This window comes from Pleurodeles waltl, chromosome 1_2, assembly GCF_031143425.1.
Source record: "Pleurodeles waltl isolate 20211129_DDA chromosome 1_2, aPleWal1.hap1.20221129, whole genome shotgun sequence".
Classification (NCBI taxonomy): domain Eukaryota; kingdom Metazoa; phylum Chordata; class Amphibia; order Caudata; family Salamandridae; genus Pleurodeles; species Pleurodeles waltl.
Window position 1 is genome coordinate 1,336,207,642 of NC_090437.1, and position 20,688 is coordinate 1,336,228,329.

The following is a 20,688-nucleotide window of genomic DNA, read 5'->3' on the forward strand; positions in this document are numbered from 1 at the left end:
TCTGTTACATCTCTTGAACCCAGGACTCCAAGATCGTCTCCAAGGGCTAGTTAGCTGGCTTCTTAATCAGAATCTCAGGGACAGAAAAGGCTCCACCCATTTTGAACCCACACCTGGACCCAGTCTGAGTAATAACCCCCCCAAACTGGTGCTCCTCTAGTCCTGAACACTTGGTGGTGGTGTTAAATGTACCTAGATAGCTAAAATCCAAAAATTAGGACTTAGACCATTTTTGGCTAAAAACTGCTCTGAGAAACTAAACGAGACCAGGACCAACTTGTTCATCTGTCCACCCAAAGTGCATCACCAGTCGGCCCGAATTCTCAGCAGCTCCCGCTGGGTTCTTCTCCACAGCAATAATCCTATTCAGCTGTCCTTCCCAAAAGGGATATCCGGCCTCCTGCAGACTGAGGGCTGGATTACGACCTTGGCGGAGGGGATTACTCCGTCCCAAATGTGACGGATATCCCATCCGCTGTGTTACAAGTTCCATAGGATATGTGGAACTTGTAATACGGCGGGCGGGATATCCGTCATTTTTGGGGTGGAGTAATCTCATCTGCCAAGGTCGTAATCTGACCATAAATCTGAACATGGAAATCTTCACTGTGACTTGGGGGCTGAGTTAGATGTTGGCAGAGGGATTACTCCATGACAACGGTGACGGATATCCTGTCCACCGCAATCTAAATCCCACAGGAAATAAGGGGATTTACATTTCGGCGGGCAGAACATCCGTCACCGTTGTGACGGAGTAACCCCTCCCCAATAACTAAATCAGGCCTTTAGCTCGGTGGTTCTCCAACAAGGACATTGTTGCTCCATCGCGGTCAGCCATAATTTTCAACTTTGACCCAGTCTTGTAAGACTAGATGTGTGCGGTTGGTGCTTTGATCCTTTAGGCATTAGTTTTTACCTTAAGCTTTAAAAATGTATAACTCCATTTCTACTGACTGGATTTTTGTAGTTTTGGTGTCAATTAATGTATTATAATGTAGATTTTTTTAAAAAATTGGTGTGAGATTTTTCTTGAGTTGTGTTTTCCCTTTATTACTGTTTGTGTGCTGCATAAGTACTTTACACATTGCCTCTAAGTTAAGCCTGACTAGTTGTGTGCCAAGCTACCAGAGGGTAAGGCACAGGTTAATTTGGTGACTTTTGTTATTCACTTTGACTTTGTGGCTGTTGCTTCTGCTGGGTTAACAACCCACTCAACCAACAACCCAATTTCTCATACGGAGCCTTATTTATTTATATTTTTAAAAAGGGGAGGAGGGAGTGCGGCCTCTCTCCCGGAGCCACTTTGGGCCCCAGGGACCCCATTCTGCGGACCTTTGTTTTTTGTGTGTTTTTTTTAAGGGGAGGGTGGTGTGGGCCCCCCTCCCTGAGGTACTGAGAAACTCCACATCAAGGCCTTTTGTTAAAAAATTAGGAGTAGGGAGTGCACAGCCCCCTTCCTGAGCCAATAGTGGCCTAGGGATCCTGTCTCCCTGGGACAAAAGATTTTTGTAAAGGGGAGGAGGAAACAAGGCTCTTCTTCCAGATCCACAAGGGGCCACGGGGAACCCATCCGCTCTGGTCCTTTAAGGGGACTGAGGCACAAAGCCCCTCTCCGAGCCAATAGTTGCCCCATGGACTCTATCCCCCAGGGCCAAAACATATATTTTAAGGAAAAGGGATGTGCAGCCCCCTTCTCCGAGCCGTAACAGGCCCCATCCTCTGGGACCGCACTCAACTTGAAGGGGAGGGGGCACGACCCCTCCCCAAAGTCTATAATGGCACTGAGGATGTGGGGTGGGTCAACAATTAGTCATCTTGTCAGTTCTTTGACTTCTCTAGTTCAGATCTGACGTTCTTAAGAACAGGGAGCTATCTTGAGTCAATGTATGTTTCCTTTCACACATGGGTCAAGTTTATATAAATATGAATCGTTCTCCTAACTTAATTTTCATCTCTATTAATGTGCGAGTTCCCTTCTCTTAAGCCCCTTTGTACTAACAGTATTACAATGGATGTACTTGTATACTTATTTCTAATTAACTTAAAGTCCTTTTGGGGATATACTTTCAATCGTCACATCATCTTTCCCATCCTGGCATTTACATCTATCTCAATACTATATGTAACAGATGTTCCCATAAGATGAGCATGGCAATGATCCAATTATGAGCATTAAGTCCAATCTTACGTGTGTCACTGTCCAATTATGCCAGCTCCCCTTCCTGCCACTGTTCCTGTTCCACATAGCTGTCCCTACCTTGTTGCAGCAGATTAAGATAGTGTACCAGCATGTATACTCCTAATTGTCATTCGCAGACTTTGAGAGCAGATGTCGATTTATCCCTCTACTATTTTACTTTCAGTTTTATGTGTGTCTCCTGCGGTCAATCAATGTACAGCTCATTCCAGATTGTGGTGTTCTTTGTTTTGCAACAAATCATCTCTTTGGGCACTGATGAATTTCCCAGGTTCAGTTTATTTTCGAAGATATCCAGGATAGAATCTTCCATCGAGTCAAAAAAATCCTTGAATTCTCCTAGGTTTTCAAATTCTTTAGTTGGACCATTGATCGCAATCACCACGACAGCCTATATCATATGTCCCACTGTTAGAAATGTTCTGGTTGGTAGAGGTATGCACCCTGTACAAACAGGAACCACTATCCTAGTCAGGGTAAGTCAGATACACATCCTAAATTAACCTGTGCTTACCCTCTGGTAGCTTGACACAGAGCAGTTAAGCTTAACTTAGGAGGTAATGTGTAAAGTATTTGTGCAACACTTCAAACAATAAAACAGTGAAAACACCACACAAGAAGATACCACATCTAGTTAGAAAAACACAGCTTAATTTAATTTAATGAACAAAGCAAGACCAAAACAAGACCATAACCGGAGTTCTGAATTTTTAAAGATTAAACTAATATGTAGTGCTTAAAAGCAAAAAGAAAACAACCAGGGCTATCTGGTTGTGTTAGACTAGGTCAAATCCAAAAGTTCAAGCTGACCATGATGCAGTGCAGGTCAGATACACGGACAAGCCTTGGCCCGCTGAAACAGTACTGTGGTTCGCAGTTGCATCGGCGTGGAAGACACAATGCAAGGAGCAAAGGAGGTGATGCTTCGGCATCGATCTTGAGGATGTAGGTTATGCGTCACCTCCAACCTGCGCAAAGTCGGGGATCCATAGGGAATGGAGGCGATGCACTGAGCTGTCAGCGATGTGATGTCCTCAATCCTGGCAGCAGCAGTGATGCGTCAATGGCAATGCAGTGTCCTTGATCCTTGCAGCAGCTGCGATGTGTCAGTGTCAATGGAGATGCGCTGGTTCCAAGCGGCACACTGGCGACAGTGCATGGATTTTGGCAGTTTCAGCACTTTATACCCACTTCGAAGGGCCTAGGACTGGATTGCCACTACTTGACAGGGCAAGACTCTAAGATGGCAGAGTCCAGGTACTGTAGGCAGATGGGTTGGAAGACTTTGAGGTCACTGAAACTTCAAACAGAAGGCAAGCCAGCAATCCCTGAGTATCACTTGAGTTCAGGGTTGGAGAGATGCAGGTTCAGTCCTTTTCACTCCCAGGCGAGGAGGGCTGCAGGTCAGAACAGCAGAGTGAGAGTCCAGCAGAGTGACAGTCATTTCAGCAGCATAGCAGTTCTTCTTCTTGGCAGAGTATCCACATGTACAGAAGTCTACTGAGGTGGTAGTGTCTGAGGACCAGTACTTATACCCAGTTGTGCCTTTGAAGTGGGGGAGACTTCAAAGAGACGCCTTTGAATGCACAGAGTCCCTGTACTTCCTGCAGACTCACTACAGAAGGGTATGCATCCCTTTGTGTGGGGACAGGAAACAGCCTATTCAGGTGTAAATGTCAGCTTCTCCCTTCCATGCTGCCCAGGATGGCCCATCAAGCTGTGGCTGGCCCTTCAGTCACACCTAAGCTCCATTTATGTGTAGCAGTCTGGAAGGAATGCACAAATCCTAGCTGTCATCCACCCCAGACGTGTATTCAGAGACAGGCAGAAGGCACTAGATGGTTAATGTACGAAAATGCCAACTTTCTAGAAGTGGCATTTTCAGAATTACAATTTTAAATCTGACTTCACCATAAGTTGCGATTTTAAATTGTGATTCTAGAGGCAACAAATTTGGGGGTCCAATTGCTTCCACATTGGAAATTACACTTATAACATGTAAAAAGGTAATCTCAATGTTATGCTATGAGACAGATAGGCCTTGCAGTAGTGAAAAACGAATTTACGAGCTTGAAAGTACATGTCCTACTTTTTAAATACACTGCACAGTACCCTTGGGCTTGCTAGGGCCTACCTTAAGGGTGACTCATATGTATTAAAAAGAAAGGTGTGGGCCTGGCAAGAGGGTTAACCTGACAGATAACATGGCAGTTTAAAACTGCGCACACAAGCTCTGCAGTGGCAGGCATGAGACATGCTTGAAGGGCTACTGAAGTGGGTGGCACAATCAGTGCTGCAGGTCCACCAGTACCTAACAGTTTGCAGAGTCTTAAAGTCAGCAAAGACAAGGTCAGCAAAACAGGATGTCTGAAGTCAAAATGTCAGTGGAAGCTATGCCAAGGATGCCAGGTCTAACACACACATTTTTATACAGTGTCTAATACCTGGAGACACCTTTCTTTTTCTTGTGCATTTCCTGTAGAAAGTTTTGTGTTGTAGGTATTGTGTTTTCTTTACAGTGGAACAGCCATGTGTTAGCGGCTAGGATAACTTGCCTTGCATGTTGCTAGTTTAATAGACATTCTACCTAGGTCCCGCTCCTTGTCTCTAGTTCCTTGTTCTCACTCCATTGGCTCTCTGAACTTCCAGGGGTGAATGAATGTGCATAATAATGTTGTCAGCCTCAAGCTTCTCTGGTACTCCTTACATTAATATATTACTGCTGAAGCTTCGACCTTCCAGATCAGTCAACTGGTAAAAGAGGACAAATAAGATGCAGGAGAAAAATCAAACCTGGAAATACCTTTCAGGACAAAGTCTAACACCAAATGTCAGAGGTAAAACCAGACAGTGCAGCAGACTGGAGACCCTCAAAGGTAGCACAGAAACTTGCAGAATAGAGAGAGTGGGAGAAGGACCACTCGATTTCACAGAGAACTTGGATGCTTAAGTTTTCATTAATGCATGTCTTTGCAATGAAAAATGTAATCTATATTGTTACATCTTCCTTTCTTCAGAACGATCTGTCAAGTTCCTCTTTAAATTATTTCTAATACTTAGAGAACCTTCACTCCTTTTTCTGTGCCCCATTTGCTGCATTTCGAACTGTAAGTTCAAACTCTTCATTTCTTTATAGTTTTTTTATTTACTAGAGCAGTTGTAGAGATTGTTTATCATTCAACCCCCACCCTATATCGTCTGAAGAAGATGTTTTTCCATCATGCTCCCTGTTTATTAATGGTTCAGGCATCATGCGTTTTCGTATTTTCCTCTCAGGCGGGCTGCTCTCCCTTAAGCGGTTTTGATTCTCCCCTGTTCTGCAATGTCATGCATCGCCTACCAGGAGGTTGATCTTTGTTACTACTCTGAGCCTGTAGGGCCGGCCTTTCTTCCTCTGCTGGTGCATCACAACCAGTCCCTTGCAACTTTGTGCTGCACCCAGATGCCCTGTTCTTATCAGTCACAAAAACCCTGATCTTATGCACCTCTCACAGCATGTCTGCCATCTTCAATGTTCCAGTATTTCTCTGCTTTTCCGCAGTGGGCCACAGGGTCACCCTGAAGCTCTACACACAGGCCACCATCTTTGATCTTGCAATTTGATTCTTCAATGTTTACTGGATGGTTTTGTTGCAATTGCTTTTGACCTCCTAGAGGTTCACACTGCAACTATTAGGGCATACCAGAATCCATGAACAAGTGGGCAGTCACTACAATCTTTCACTTTTCGGCTTTTCAAGAGGCTTTCCTTGGCACACCCAGTAGTTCAAAGCATTGCTCCTCCCTATGATTTATTTTTAATTCTGCCTATCCTACGGTGTGTTCTTTTCGAATCTTTGAGCGGAATAAAATGTTGTTTCCAAAGAATGTTTTTTCTACTAGCCAATACCTCCACTAGGAGATGTGGGAAATTGGGTCCCTGATAAATATACTTCTCATCTCTAGTAGTTTCCAGACACTATAGTTCTCAAATTAAGCGCAGGTTTTGTACTGAAGGTTGGTCAAAATGTAATTTTTTTAGTCTGCTATTGTTCTATGTTTTTCACCCCAATCCTTACTCTGGGAGGTGTGTGCCTTACATTTCTTGAACGTAAGCAGAGCAGTTTTTATTTATTTAGAGAAAGCACATCCCTTTTTTATTATTTCTCTTACTTTTGAAGCATCTCATCAGGGTATTCGACCATCTTCAGGAACTTTGAACCATTTGGTGGAGCATACTATATTCTTGGCTTATGAGGTCGCTAGCAGTTTGAGGGCTGTTCTAACCACCTTTATGGCGAAGCCCACAGTGGCGCTTTGTATGAGGTTTGTGAAGCTGCTTCCTGCCTGCGCCTTTAACATTTGCATCCTTCTAAAGATTGGATGCAGATGTCCTGATCGATGTTTGTTTGGTGATGGTGGCTCATCTTCTGTACCAAGGACTATGACAGGTTCATGAACTTCATTGAAAAGTGCACAGGGTATTGAATTCCATTATGGTGTTGGTGCCTTCTATGTATGGTATTCCTCCAAAGGTGCCTTTGCCTGCTGGAGTATGTCTCCATAATTAAATACGAGTATGAGAAAGGGGAATAATGAGGCAACACCTAGATTGTTTACAGATAACTCTGATTTCCGCTTCCTTGTACAAGGGTTTTGGTGCCTAGATGGCTTTGTGACATCTTCAGAACTAAACTAGGATCTGTGTATCTAGGAGGATGGCAGATTTGGGCCTACCTTTTATGTGGTATCCTAACTGGAGGAGGAGGTCTGAAAAAGAGGTTTAAGTGCAAAGAATATCTGCCCAGGAGGAGGGGATGCCTCACACGTAAGGACTGGGACGAGGAAGGGAAAAATTGAGGCATTTTCTGAAGTCTCACTCCTTGGGTCTGTCTATCAAGCTCACCTGTACTGTAAGCTAGTTGAAAGTATGGGGAGGGCTAGGAAGCAGACCTAATGATTGGCATGTGGATATGTGTTGGGTTGGGTTTTCAGGACTACATGCTGCTGGGCTATAATGGCTAAAGTGTCCATTCAGCTTTGTCACTGCCTCAGAACTGCTTGCAGAAATGGACAATCAATCAATCAGGAATTTGTAAAGCACACTACTCACCCGTGAGGGTCTCAAGGCGTTGAGGAGGAAAGGGAGGAGAAGGGGGGGGAGGGAATGCTGCTACTGCTCGAACAGCCAGGTCTTGAGAAGTTTCCTGAAGGTAAGGAGGTCTTTGGTCTGGCGCAGGTGGGTGGGAAGAGTGTTCCACATTTTGGCAGCGACCACGTTTTACAATCCACGTTTAACAAAAAAAGTTAACACTTCAATTTGATCTTAAATCTCCCAGGTCTCTAACTTCCAGGAAAGCAAAAGAAAGGGTGGCCTGCAACCAACAGAGTATAGAATATAGCGGGCCTTTCAATTGTATTTTACTAACCATATTTTGCCTATTTGCAGTTGCTCTTTCTCTTTCAACCACCGGTAACAAGTCCTTGCACAGTGTGAATGGCAATTATGTCTCATCCAAGAAATAGGCATTCTTCCCTATTTCCAAGAAAGAGCTTAGAGAACATCACCATTTTAAGCAATGCAACTTTAACTGTAGGTTTGTCAGAGAAAGACTAACAGCTCTCACATATGTTCTACAATAATCAATATGTTCTGTCCAGTTTTGTAGTAATTATTGATAAAAGAGACTATTGGGCTTCCCAGCCACACCGATCTTCCTCTATGACTTACAACCTTAAAATCCTAGACACACTTGAAGCCACAAAACACGCTATACCCGAATCATCCATAGTAACCAGAAAGCAGGATTTTATAGGTTTCAGAATTAAGTTTTGAACGGCAATGTAAAGACTGTGGAGCAATTAGAACAAAAAACACATACAGCTATACTGTGGTGACTGGGTGTAGTGAAGGCACCTGTGAAACTGGTCTACTCATTGTGGGTGTGCCCTTTCTTGCGTGAACCTCCACAAGGACTTTCCTTCCTGTGGATTTCCACACAAAATGTGCACAAATGGTGATCACCAGGACCATCTCCTACCCCAGGTCCTACCCATACTCTCCACCAGGCACTCCTTTTGGCTTCCAGCTGATCACTGCAGCCCCTCAGATGTCTATCAGTAATGCCACACCTAGGCGCATGACCACTTGCAAGAGCCTTGTGCTGTCTTCTTGCAGTTCCCCAATAAGAATGGCTCTCATTCCACTCAGGACCCACCATAGGGCACACACTACTGGAATGCTTTGAACTTGGGGGTCAGACATGATTTAATGCATGGTTGATAAACTACTTCACTCCAGAGAAACAATGTATTTCCTCTATGAATTTCTCAGTTAATACGTGGAATCACCAAAGCTACAACTTGTGTCTCACAAAAGCATACTCTCTAAGTTCTGCGTATCTAGCCTTTGATTCTTGGTAAAAATCCTTGGTTCATGACGCTGCAATAGGGAACAGCCTTGTATGCATAGTCCCAAGGAGAACATAAATTTGATAGGGCAAATGATGAGGCAAAAAGATAAGAAACATGGGCCAGGATCACTCTCACTTCCGTCAAATAGGGTCCTTTTCTGTGTTAGGTTGTTTGATATGCATGAGCGTCTTCATATCTCTATTGACATAACAGAAATATGATTGGTGCTTGTCTTTGATTGCAGAACTGGTTATCACAGCCGGAGGTGAAAACATTCCCCCAGTCCCAATTGAGAATGCTCTGAAAAAGGAGGTGCCCATCATCAGTAATGCTGTGTTAGTAGGCGACAAGAGGAAGTTCTTGTCTATGCTGATCACTCTCAAGGTAAGGAAGCAGAGCTTGCTCTTGCTTAACAACGAAGGTAAACAGGAACCTTGACCATGCTGATCACCCTTGAGGTAGGGATGGGGAGCTCACTTCTGCTGATCACCCTAGAGGTAGGGATGGAGAACTCACTTCTGCTGATCACCCTTGAGGTAGGGATGGAGAGCTCACTTCTGCTGATCCCCCTAGAGGTAGGGATGGAGTGCTCACTTCTGCTTATCACCCTAGAGGTAGGGATGGAGAGCTCACTTCTGCTGATCACCCTAGAGGTAGGGATGGGGAGCTCACTTCTGCTGATCACCCTAGAAATAGGGATGGAGAGCTCACTTCTGCTGATCACCCTAGAGGGAGGGATGGGGAGCTCACTTCTGCTGATCACCCTAGAGGTAGGGATGGGGAGCTCACTTCTGCTGATCACCCTTGAGGTAGGGATGGGGAGCTCACTTCTGCTGATCACCCATCACCCTAGAGGTAGGGATGGAGAGCTCACTTCTGCTTATCACCCCAGAGGTAGGGATGGGGAGCTCACTTCTGCTGATCCTCCTAGAGGTAGGGATGGAGAGCTCACTAATGCTGATCACCCTAGAGGTAGGAATGGGGAGCTCACTTCTGCTGATCACCCTAGAGGTAGGGTTGGAGAGCTCACTTCTGCTGATCACCCTATAGGTAGGGATGGAGAGCTCACTTCTGATTCTAAAGATTGGAGGGGAGGGATTTTCACGTTGCTTATTCTGAAGATATAACGGTACAACAAAGCTATGCTGATCACTTTGAAGGAGACTGAAATTGTATCCATGACAATCACTTTGAAGGCACAGAGGGAATTTAACCATATCTATTACTATGAATGTAATGATCAAACAACTGACCCCTGTGAAGCTTTGAGAGGAAGGAAACACTTCTGAGAAACTGGGCTGTTGGTTGAGTGGGGTGGAACTCTGCTCAAGCAACACCCACAATCCCTGCTAGGTGAACCAATAAAAGTCACTAAATGAGCCCGTGCTTAACCCTCTGGTAGCTTGATACAAAAGCAGTCAGGTTTAAGTCAGAGGCAATGTGTAAAGTATTTATGTAGCACACAAACAGTAATGAAGTGAAAAGACAACACAAGATAATCCCACACAAATTTCCAAAATAAGAGTAAATGTTATTAAATTATTCAATACTAAAAGACAAAAATTCAAACAGCGGAGCCGGAGTTATGGGTTTTTAACATTTAAGTTAAAATCTAGTGGCTAAACAATCAAAGCGCTAACTGCAGTCATTCACTGGCACGAGACCCGGGCAACATCAAACGTTATGGCTGACAGCGATACGAGAAGTGGATGAAGCCCGGTCTCCACTGATTTTTGGACTTAGGAAAAAATCTGAAGAAAAATGTCTGAGAAGGTAAAGTGTTATGCGGCTACTACTTTAGTAATAGGCCCGCGTGTTTAGGATGTAAGAATGACAAAGACTGGGAGACTGAGTCTATCCATGCAGTTAGTAACTGCGGCCTAACTCCCGGCGAGCTCACAGTGCCTCATCCAAACCTATCTGGGTAAAAGATGATTAAGGTAACCTGAACATGACACTCCAACTCCCAAGGGAAGCTGTATAACCGATCATACCCCTTTTGTATTGTTACTCATGCATGCCAAAGTGAGACAAAAAGATGCAATATAAGCTTTCAATGCATTTATTGAAACAATCACAATCTAGCGTATGAAGGGTGAGCTCTGATAATTGGCAAGGTAATCAGCATTACGAACATAGTAAAAAAGTTGAACAATCCAATCATGACGTATGTGGTTCTAGATGTACTAGAGGCTCCTACCGAACCCTATGTCTACTCTGATAGCATAGTGGTTGTAACCCTCTGCCTGGCCGATCTAAGGAATTAGCCCCGGCACCATACCAGAAAATTGTGTCAGGAATCAGCCTGTGGTGTAGATAGCAATCCTCTCTAAAAGCTGGTAGATTAGCACCAGTCAAGCTGCATTTCTCTCAGCGTGCGTCAAAGGATAGTCATGGCCAGAATACCCTCTACCCTCCATGGGTCAGTGGACCGTTTATATAACAAACCATACCACACTGGAAGCACAGTTCTAATGCAATTCTGTGTCTAGGTGATGGAAGCTGTCTCCTGAAAGGGCAACACAAACTAACATATTGTTTACCATGTTCCATAGCCTTGGACAGAAAGTACTGACTATATGTCACACAAAAGCTAACCCATTGAGCAGCATGTCCCTCAATGTCCTAGAACAAAAGCAAACTGCTAAAATGTGTAAAAGCCATTGCTAAAAAGCAGCTTTACTAAAATGAAAAATGTGAATAAAACATCAACTGTAAAGCTAAGCTATAACAGGGGTGACCAACTCAGGTCCTAGAGGCCTTCACAACAAAAGTTCATCAGGGCAAGGAAGCTAGCGGTGTCCAGCAGGCTAAAGGCAGCTGGAAGACTGAGGAGGACCGTAAACTTAATAGGGCTTGATCCTATAAAACCTTAAACAGGGGAGGGATCAACTAAAACTGTCCAAGAAAGAGGCGCCATCATCGCGGAGCTGTTGGATGAAGTTGCCATGAAGATTCCTTTGTTCAGACTTAGGACCTGATTTCGAACTTTGCGGAGGGGAATACTCTGTCACAAATGTGAAAGATATCCTGTCTGCCGTATTACGATCCCATTGTATCATATAGAGATCGTAATATGGTGGGCGGGATATCCGTCACATTTGCGATGGAGTATTCCATCCACCGAGATTGAAATCAGGCCCTTAGTCTCTTTTTTGGAAGTTGAAAAAACTCTAGGAGGACAGAGGTTCAGGCTGTAGCTGTTTAGGGCTCCACGAGGCAAGATTCCCCTTCTGCAAGGAGCCACTGACCAGGATTTACTGCTGCGGAGAACAACAAAGTGGGAGCTGCCTTGAAATGAGGCCGACTGGCGATGTACCTTGGGTGGATCGACGAGCAGGTAGGTGGCGGTCTCCTTTCAGTTCTCAGAACGCTTCTTTTTCCCCAAGTTTTAGATTTGGTCTACCTGGGCTCCTTTAGCACCACTTCCAAGGGTCCACGACTGAATGTGCACCATTTGGAGGCTCAGGACTCACTCAGGCAGGATCCAGGTGCCGGTTCAAGTTGGATGGAGCCTTTTCAGACCCTGAGGCTCTGATCAGGAGGCGAGCCAACTACCCATTAAAGTCCTTTTTACTAGTCCTTGGTTCAAGGTGAAGTGCAGGGCTCAAGCAAAAAGGCCAACCTCAGGGGCTCAGAGCAGGCTTCGGACAGCAGAGCAGTCCTTCTTGGTGTAGCAAAGCAGTTACTTTGAAGTACACAGCAGGCCACAGCAGCAGACAGTCCTCCGGGAGCCCTTCCTCAGGTCCAGGAGTGAACTAAAGAGTGACTCTGAGTGTTCTATTTTTATACACAGTGCCTCCTTCACGGGGTTTCTAGAAGTTGCCCTTCAAAAGAGGTTGGAATTTCGTGCCTCCCTGGTCTGGTTCTAGCCTGGCTACGGGCAAAAAAGGCTAGTGTTAAGTTCTGTGTGTGAACGGGGCCTTGAATATAGATATGTAAGTGGGGATGTGTTCAGCACCCACATCCTGCCAGTGATGGCCCATTCAAGCAAACCTAGTCCCTCTATTATGTGTCTGTCTAGGAGGAGTATACAAAGGCCAACTGCCACTCACACCTAGTTATGGGAGCCAGGAATAGATTGCGGGCACCAAATGGCTATGGCAAGAAAATGCAAACTTTCTAAAAGTGGCATTTTCTAAATTCTGACTTAAAACCCGACTTTACCATTAGAAAGGACTTTTAACTACAGTTTCTCCTATACCAAACATGACTTTTAGCACTTACTATATCTAATAAGGTAATCCAATGTTATCCTATGGGAGGGATAGGCCACACAGTAGAGAAAAAATAATTTTGGAGTTTTTTTCTACAAAGACGTAAAATGTAAAAGCACATGTCTAACTTTTTTAATTGCAATGCACCATGCCATATATGTATTAAAAGGGGAGTTTTAGGTTCGGTAAGGAGGGTTAATTTACCAAGTAGAATTGGTGGTTTTAAACTGCTATCACTGGCAGGCCTGAGACATGTTTTAAAGGGCTACTTAAGTGGGTGGCACAATAAGTGCTGCAGGTCCACTAGTAGCAATTAATGTATCAGCCCTGGTTATACAGTATACTACTTTACTAGGAACCTATGCAAATTATGTGTCAGACAATGTTACCATATTTTAAGGAGTGAGTGAAGCATTTTAGCATACTTTAGCAGTGGTAAAGTGCACCAAGACCTAAAGCTAACAGAAACAAACTCAGCAAAAATAGGAAGGGGGAAGGCAAAGGGTTTGGGGACGACCACCCTAAGGCTGTCAGGTCTAACACCGCCCAAGATGGTCACTCTTAAAAGGATGGAGAAGAACACTTCTATGCTGATTACTGCTAGCAAAGTATAGGAGCACTCATATGCTGATGACCATGAAGGAAGGAGTGGGTTTCTGCTGATTAGTATGACAGTAACAGGGAAGAACCTGTGTGTGCTGATCACTTCTAGCATAGTATGATAGAACTCAGCTATGCTGATTACTCAAAAGGCAAAGCAACAGTGCATCTTTTCTGATCATTATTAAGGTTAGAGGGGAGAGTGTGTCCATGCCGATCATTTTCTGATCATTATTAAGGTTAGAGGGGAGAGCTTGTCTGTGCTGATCATTTAGAAGATAATATGGAAGAGCTTGCACATTAATCACCCTGGAGACGGGAGGAAACAGATTGTTCCTGCTGCTCACTACAAATTAGATGCAAGAGTACATATATGCCAATCTGCAGATTAGATGGGAGCGTTCATCCTTGCCAGTCAGTGTGAAGGTATGAAGGAAGGGTGGCTCCCTGCTGATCAATATGATCATGAGTTTGGAAGGTTTGTCCATGCGGATCACTCTGAAGCTAGATTACTCTGAGAGTAGATCATTCTGAAGTCCACGCTCATCACTATCAAGGTACAAGGACTGAGTCTGGCAATGATTATCACTTCTTAGGTAAAGAGATGGAGCTCATCCTTGCTGATTAGAAGGAGAGTGTTTGTTCACGCTCATCATTCCTCAGGGAGACGTATCTAGCTCATCATGCTGACAAAGTCTCAGGAAGAAAGGATACAGCCTGTTCAAGGGAGAAGGATAGAGTTTGTCCATGCGCACTACTCAGAAGATAGGAGTGGAGAAAGCTTGCCTGTGCTGATCACTCCTGAGAGAGGAGGACAGCCCTCATCCATGCTGATCATTCCTTGGCTAGAAGGATAAAGCTCATCCGTGCTAATTACAGTAAACAAACTCTACATTTGTCAATGCTGATCACTCTAAAGCAATAAAGTGATCTCTCTGACAATAAGAGGGCAGAGGTCGTCCATGCTAACCACTATGAAGGAAAAGAGGGGGAATACTTACCTACTTCATGACTTTGAAGGTAGAGAGGAGAGCCTGGCTTTGCTTATCACCTTGAGGCTTGGAGCGAAAAGATTTCCTCTGAAGATGTGATGGACAATATGATGCAGTTGGGGAGAAATGTAAACACTGCTTGGTCATGATTACTCTAAAGATAACTGAGCAAAGTTTATCCATGTTGTTTGCTTTGAAGACACTTGTCTATGCTCATTATTAAAGACAGGTGGGGAGAGGTTATTCATAGTTAATGCTCTGAAGCTAAGAAGGGGTGTTGCAAGAAACACCAATGCAAAAATAGGCTTGGAGGGTTCGGTGACACCATTCCTGATAACTCAGCCTAACACACTATTTTACCCACCCTAAAGACTGTTCAGTTAACATGTAGTTTTACAATGTATATGTTTCCCAGTCAAAAAATGTATTTTCACCATCTCAGGGAATTTTAGTTACTTGCTTTTACCATTAGGTTTTCACAGTTATTTGTGCATGTTGAATAGTATTGTTCCATAGCATCTTCAAATGATATATACTCACTATTGTGACGTGAATCTGAAATCTAGAGCTTTCATGCCAATTATGTACTTGAGCCATATAACTCCCCTCTCAGTCACCTCTGACACATTCACAAGATGGCTTAGTCTCATCTATGCATAGCAATATGACCATTAATATGTTTTTGCAGAACAATAGTCACTTTTTAGGGAAAATTATATTCTCAATATAGCACACTTCATGGAAGCAAATCCAATAAAAATGCATTGCAAACAAGCTCCTTTTACATGGTGCTGTTGTGTCTGTTTTCAGAGTTGCACAGATCCAAACACACTTGAGCCCGATGATGATCTGACTCCTGATGCCATCCAGTTCTGTCAGCAGTTGGGCAGCAGCGCCACACGGGTATCAGAGGTGGTGAGATCCAAAGACCCAGTGATTTACAAGGCCATCCAGGAGGGCTTTGATCGAGTGAACCAAAGGGCAGTTTCCAATGCTCAAAGGGTGCAGAAGTGGGCCATTTTGGAAAAGGATTTTTCTGTGGATGCTGGAGAGCTCGGTAAGTACCCACATTAGAGTGGAGTGATCCACTGCAGTGTACACAGTAAAAGGTCACCTCTAGGTGAGTACTTATAATATGTAAGTGGAATATTTATGACAGCAGAGTGATTAACTGTGTACATCTCCATTTATGGGAGACAGCTGGATATGTACTGATAGTACCTAAAGGGGAGCTCCTAAAGGGGACAATCTAATAATCACGGAGGAGAGTTAGCCAAGTACCCGCATGATGGCTGAGGGATGCCTCAACTACTGATACTAGATGAGAACCCACAGTATCTAAGCAAAATATATACAGATATTTTTGCAGTGAACACCATTACTGATGCAAGAAAAATGTCTGCCTTCAACTGGGCCATATACTACTGAAACGTAATATCCTAGCAGTAGTGCATTGTTTGAATCAGTCCTACCTCGCTGTCTGTTAATAAAAAATAACTGGTGCACAAACAAATCACAGGAGGACACTAACCATTCTTATAAGTAATTCATCCAACTACAGTCTAATTACGATGATCAGCTTTTATCATCCATGATAGGTGGCAGTAACAAGGCAGACTTTCAATATAATGCAGTAGATCAGCATGTCTCATGTAGGTATACTATAGAACAGTGGGTCCCAACCTGTGGTCTGGGGATCCCTGGGGGCCCGTGGAGACTTCTCAGGGGGTACACAACTGCTTAGAAAATTGAATAATACTAGCAGATTAATAAAGTGTATATAAATAAAGTGGCTAAATGTACAATTGAAAATATGAAAACATACCGTAAATGTCAAGGAATTTGAAATTGGAGGCTTAAAATTAAATTAGTATCCTAAGATTGATTTGTGGGAGCAGGGCAGGATTGCGGGTGCATGAAACAGATTATAGTGTGGCTTCAATTGAATTTAGAAAAGCTCCAACCTTCCTATTAAAATTACATTTTTTTATTTATTTTTTTACTTATATTTGTTTGCAAAGTAAATAAAATGTGTTATCATTTGTGCAGGTGTTTGATGAATGCTGGTTTCTGTATTTAAGTAAATACAATGTGTTATCATTTGTGCAGGTGTTTGATGAATGCTGGTTTCTGTATTTAAGTAAATAAAATGTGTTATCATTTGTGCAGGTGTTTGATGAATGCTGGTTTCTGTATTTTTGTGAATAATTTTGTATTTCAAATCATCAACAATGCTTAGGCTGGGGTTCCCAGCTTCCAGTAATGACTCAATGGGGGGGGGCTCCACAGAAGTAAAAAAAAAGTGGGAACCACTGTTATAGAACTAAAATTAAAGTTTGTAAGAACACATAAAGCTTGGCATCAATGCTGTTTCCCCAGAGAGACATATTTTCTCAACAGCACTATTAAACTTGATTTAGCCCCGCTGCCTAGCTTCATTTCTCAACCATCTCCTCTTTCTTTTGTAATTATTATTTTAATACCACAATAGGTTAATTCACCAACATGTTGAAAATCTCTTTCCTTGCAAACATTTATCTATGATTATGATGAGTTCCCATTTCCTATGGATTTCAGATATTGCAATATTCTCAATTGTACTTTATTATTCATACTTTGAACATAATATATTTTTTTGTTAGATGTGCATTCTACTTTTGATCACAGTCTGTTTCATTTGTGTTCTTTTATATCTATTACTTTGCGATTCAATGCTTAGGGACGGATTACGAGTTCAGCGGATGGGATGACCCGTCCACCAAACATCCGATGGGCTGAATGCCGCCATACTGGCTACCTCCAGCCGGGCCTAGTACGACTTTCCCGCTGTGCTGACGCCCTTCAGCCCGGCGGGAAAGTGGTGACAGCATGGTGTGTTGGGCAGGGAGCCCCCGGCACTGCCCATGACAACTGCATGGGCAGTGCAGGGGTCCACAGGGGCCAGCCTTTTCACAGAGATCCAGGTTGTAATCAGCAGGGCGGCACAGACTTCAGCGCCACCCTGGCTTATTCGGACCTTTGCCACCATCAGGCGAAGACAGCAGTAGGATAGTGGGGGCTGCCCGCCAACCTTGTAATGTGGCAGTCGGACCACCACAACCGCAGCAGTCCGACTACCCTTAGTATTTGATCATATTTTTCTCATGATGGCATGCCTTGAATTTAGCACAGTTTTTAAAACCATTCATTGGTCTTGGCCACCAGACATTTTCTTTTGGGTTCTTCATGTCTTCAAAGTGGCTTTTTGTTATGATGTCATATACAGATGTGGTTTTCTTGCATGTAATACAGAGCTCCTCATCAATACCATCTTTCAAATGCTTGTCCATTTTAGCAAGTTCAGTTTATTAAAAATATCCCTCCTTGTGTTCTTATAAGCTCTATTGTATTGAACTCAAATTTGTTCATTTTTCTCGGATTCCTTTGTTTAATTATTTCATGATACTGATTTGAGCAGATGATCTCTTTGCCTGGAAATATTTGTTTTGTAACAGACTTCCTTACCAATTTCGGCTATCTTCTTTTCTTGAATTGCTGTATAATACTGTTTGCTTCCACCTCAACGTTTGTGGCAGCTTTTGAATAAATCTTTATACATATTTCCATACAAACCGATGTATCTAAGAATTTTCTTCTCTCAACTGATTTCAGGAGTACATTTTAAATGATAGGAACTTCATTTCAATATACCAATGAACACACCTAACAATTCTGTATTATGTCCAGTGTCAAGAATAGGCCAACAATAAATTTTGTCCAGAGAACGACATGTTGTATTAAAGGAACCCTCCTCTCTTGTGACCCCCATGAAGATGTTGACATAGGGTGAAGTGAGGGAGATGCCCATGGCAGTACCTTGTTTCTATCACAAACAGTATCTACTGAATCTGAACATATTACATGAGACAAAAGTCTAACACATCAATTATCATGTTTGGGAGATTCAAATCTAGGATCTAGCTCTGAGAGAATGCCTGCATGTTCAGATGCCTCTGTCCTTTTCAACTGAAATGTATAAGGCAGAAATATATACAGCCATCATCCAGTGAATGCTATTATGTATTTTTAGCAGTAAGTCAGGTGCGTCTCTTAGACAGGAAGGATTTCAACGAGTGGAATAGGCAGATGTCAAAGAATATTAATATTAATATCAATTCATTTTCCAAGTGCGGCTCTGCTGAGCTGGGGGACTTTGAATATCTGTTTTCACTTTCAGCAAAAAAGTAGATCATGGGAGTAACTGATTTGATTTTCAATAGCGATACTTATCATCATCTAAAGACTATAACATTACTTTAACCTTTGTTTGTTTTTTCCAATGAATTTTCAAGATTTAATTTTTTAAACAAAAACATATTTTTATCACAGATATCTAGAACACTACTTTAACCTTTGTTTTTTTCAATGAATTTATAGGGTATTTTTCAACATAAAAGTAATATTTTATTACCATATGTAAAGCCAACTCCCCTTTGGACGTGCACAGCGGGGGTTTGGCCACAGGGCCTTATGTTTTTTAAGGGGGGACCCGCATGGTCCCCACTCTGAGTCTCAGAAGGCCCTGGGGACGCCATTCCCCAGGGCCTTTTTTTTAAAAAAAAAGGGGGGCCCTGGTGACCTTTTCTGAAGCCTTTACACGCCTCGGGGAGCCCACTCCAGGACAAAAGTTACAAAAAAGGGGAGGGGACCATGCAACCCCCATCCTGCATAAATATTTCCTACTGGCGGTTGCCAGCAAGTAGGTATAATTAGGACCTAGTTTCCATGGAAAAAAAAATTTTTTACTTGCCGTTTGACAAATCTTCACAAAATTTTCCAAAAAAAGTGTGCCCAAGAACCTTGTTGCATGGGAAGTTTCGGGGTGATCTGTCATGTGGGGTCAGAGAAAAGTGCATTTCCCATGTTAATTTCCATAGACGCTTTAAACACGACTACAGCCCAAACCACTGGACGGAATTACACCAAATTTGGCAGAAAAGTAGCTTTTGGTACACAGATTAAGTTTTGGGTTATTTGGTGTAAATCCGTTCAGCAATTTAAGAAAAATTAAAGGAAAAGCAAATTTGTATATCTAGAGGCACAAATGCTTCACAAATCCTCCCGATCTCATGCAGAGATCTGACTGTCTGCCAACACTTTAACCAGGAAACTTTGCTTCAGCGCAAATTTCAGGGTTATGTGCTACAAATATGCAGGGGCCATGTGGCCACCCCAGAGACCACAACGTCCCGGGGTTTAATCAATAATAATATAATTAGGGGTCCTGCGGAACCTCACTCCCGGCCCCTGGGTGTGATGGGGGGATCCTGTGGACCCCCACCGGGCCCCAGCACCTCCCTGTGACAAAATGTAAAAGGAGGAGGCCACACTGCCCCACTCTTGGAGCCACTGATGGCCCTGGGAACCGCCACCCACCAGGGCTGGCTCCTGCTACCTCCCAAGGTGCCCACACTTGGGAGGTAGCTGTTTGCTTTTGCTTGGTGGGAGCTGATAGCTCCCGCCAAGCAAAAGCAAACATAACTCTGCTTTCAGCAAGCAGGAGATGCCAAACAGCTCCTGCTTGCTTAAAGCAGAGTTTCCATCTTTTTCCCTCCAGGCTAACATGCGTGCAGGGAAAGATATGAAAACATTGCTCACGCAAGCAGGGAGCTGCTATTTATAGCAGCTCCCTGCTTGTGGGAGCAATGCCGGCTCCCGCAGAAGACAGGAGCCAGTGGGACCACGGGGGCCTGAGGTCCCCCCTTGCAGTCCCCAAGATAAAAAAAAAAGAACATAACAGATCTTTTCAAGATGAAACTGCAGATTGGCAGTTCCATCTTGAAAAGTTATCTGATGAGAATGGTCAATGAACAATAACATTGGCAAAGTTACAGACACACAAGGTCACTGGAAACGTTACCACAGCATACTGTAAGCAGCTGTAGTGTAGGAGATGGACTATACATATACCCAACAAGATCACACTTGCTAATTACACAGTAGAAAGTACTCCAGTTGGGTAGACATTCTGCACAAAACAGTGGCATCTTTTTGAATACGAAGGGCAGATATATAGACAAAGCAGGTGCCCAAGACCAAGGTGCATTTCTGTAAAGTACTAATCCTAATTTCTTGCACATGGTCAAGGCAAAGCAAGTGTTTTTTCTCTGCATTTTCACCTTGAAATGTTATCTGTAAACTTTGATTGAGGTGTTTGCATCCTTGTTTTTCTTTAGGTCAATATGTCTAGTGGTGACTGTGACAAATGTGTTCTTTCTTGTCAACCGAAGGATTGACGTATTGATGTATT

The 20,688-nt window shown here is 43.3% G+C and overlaps 1 protein-coding gene across 1 annotated transcript in view; it reads left to right on the forward strand.

The window, feature by feature from the left end:
- Nucleotides 1-20,688, forward strand: part of LOC138296310 (long-chain-fatty-acid--CoA ligase ACSBG2-like) — a 424,825-nt gene that overhangs the window by 353,916 nt on the left and 50,221 nt on the right. The window contains exons 11-12 of the mRNA XM_069235332.1: nucleotides 8,835-8,974; nucleotides 15,210-15,456. Of these exons, the coding sequence (XP_069091433.1) occupies nucleotides 8,835-8,974; nucleotides 15,210-15,456 (387 nt within the window). The remainder of the gene's footprint in view (nucleotides 1-8,834; nucleotides 8,975-15,209; nucleotides 15,457-20,688) is intronic.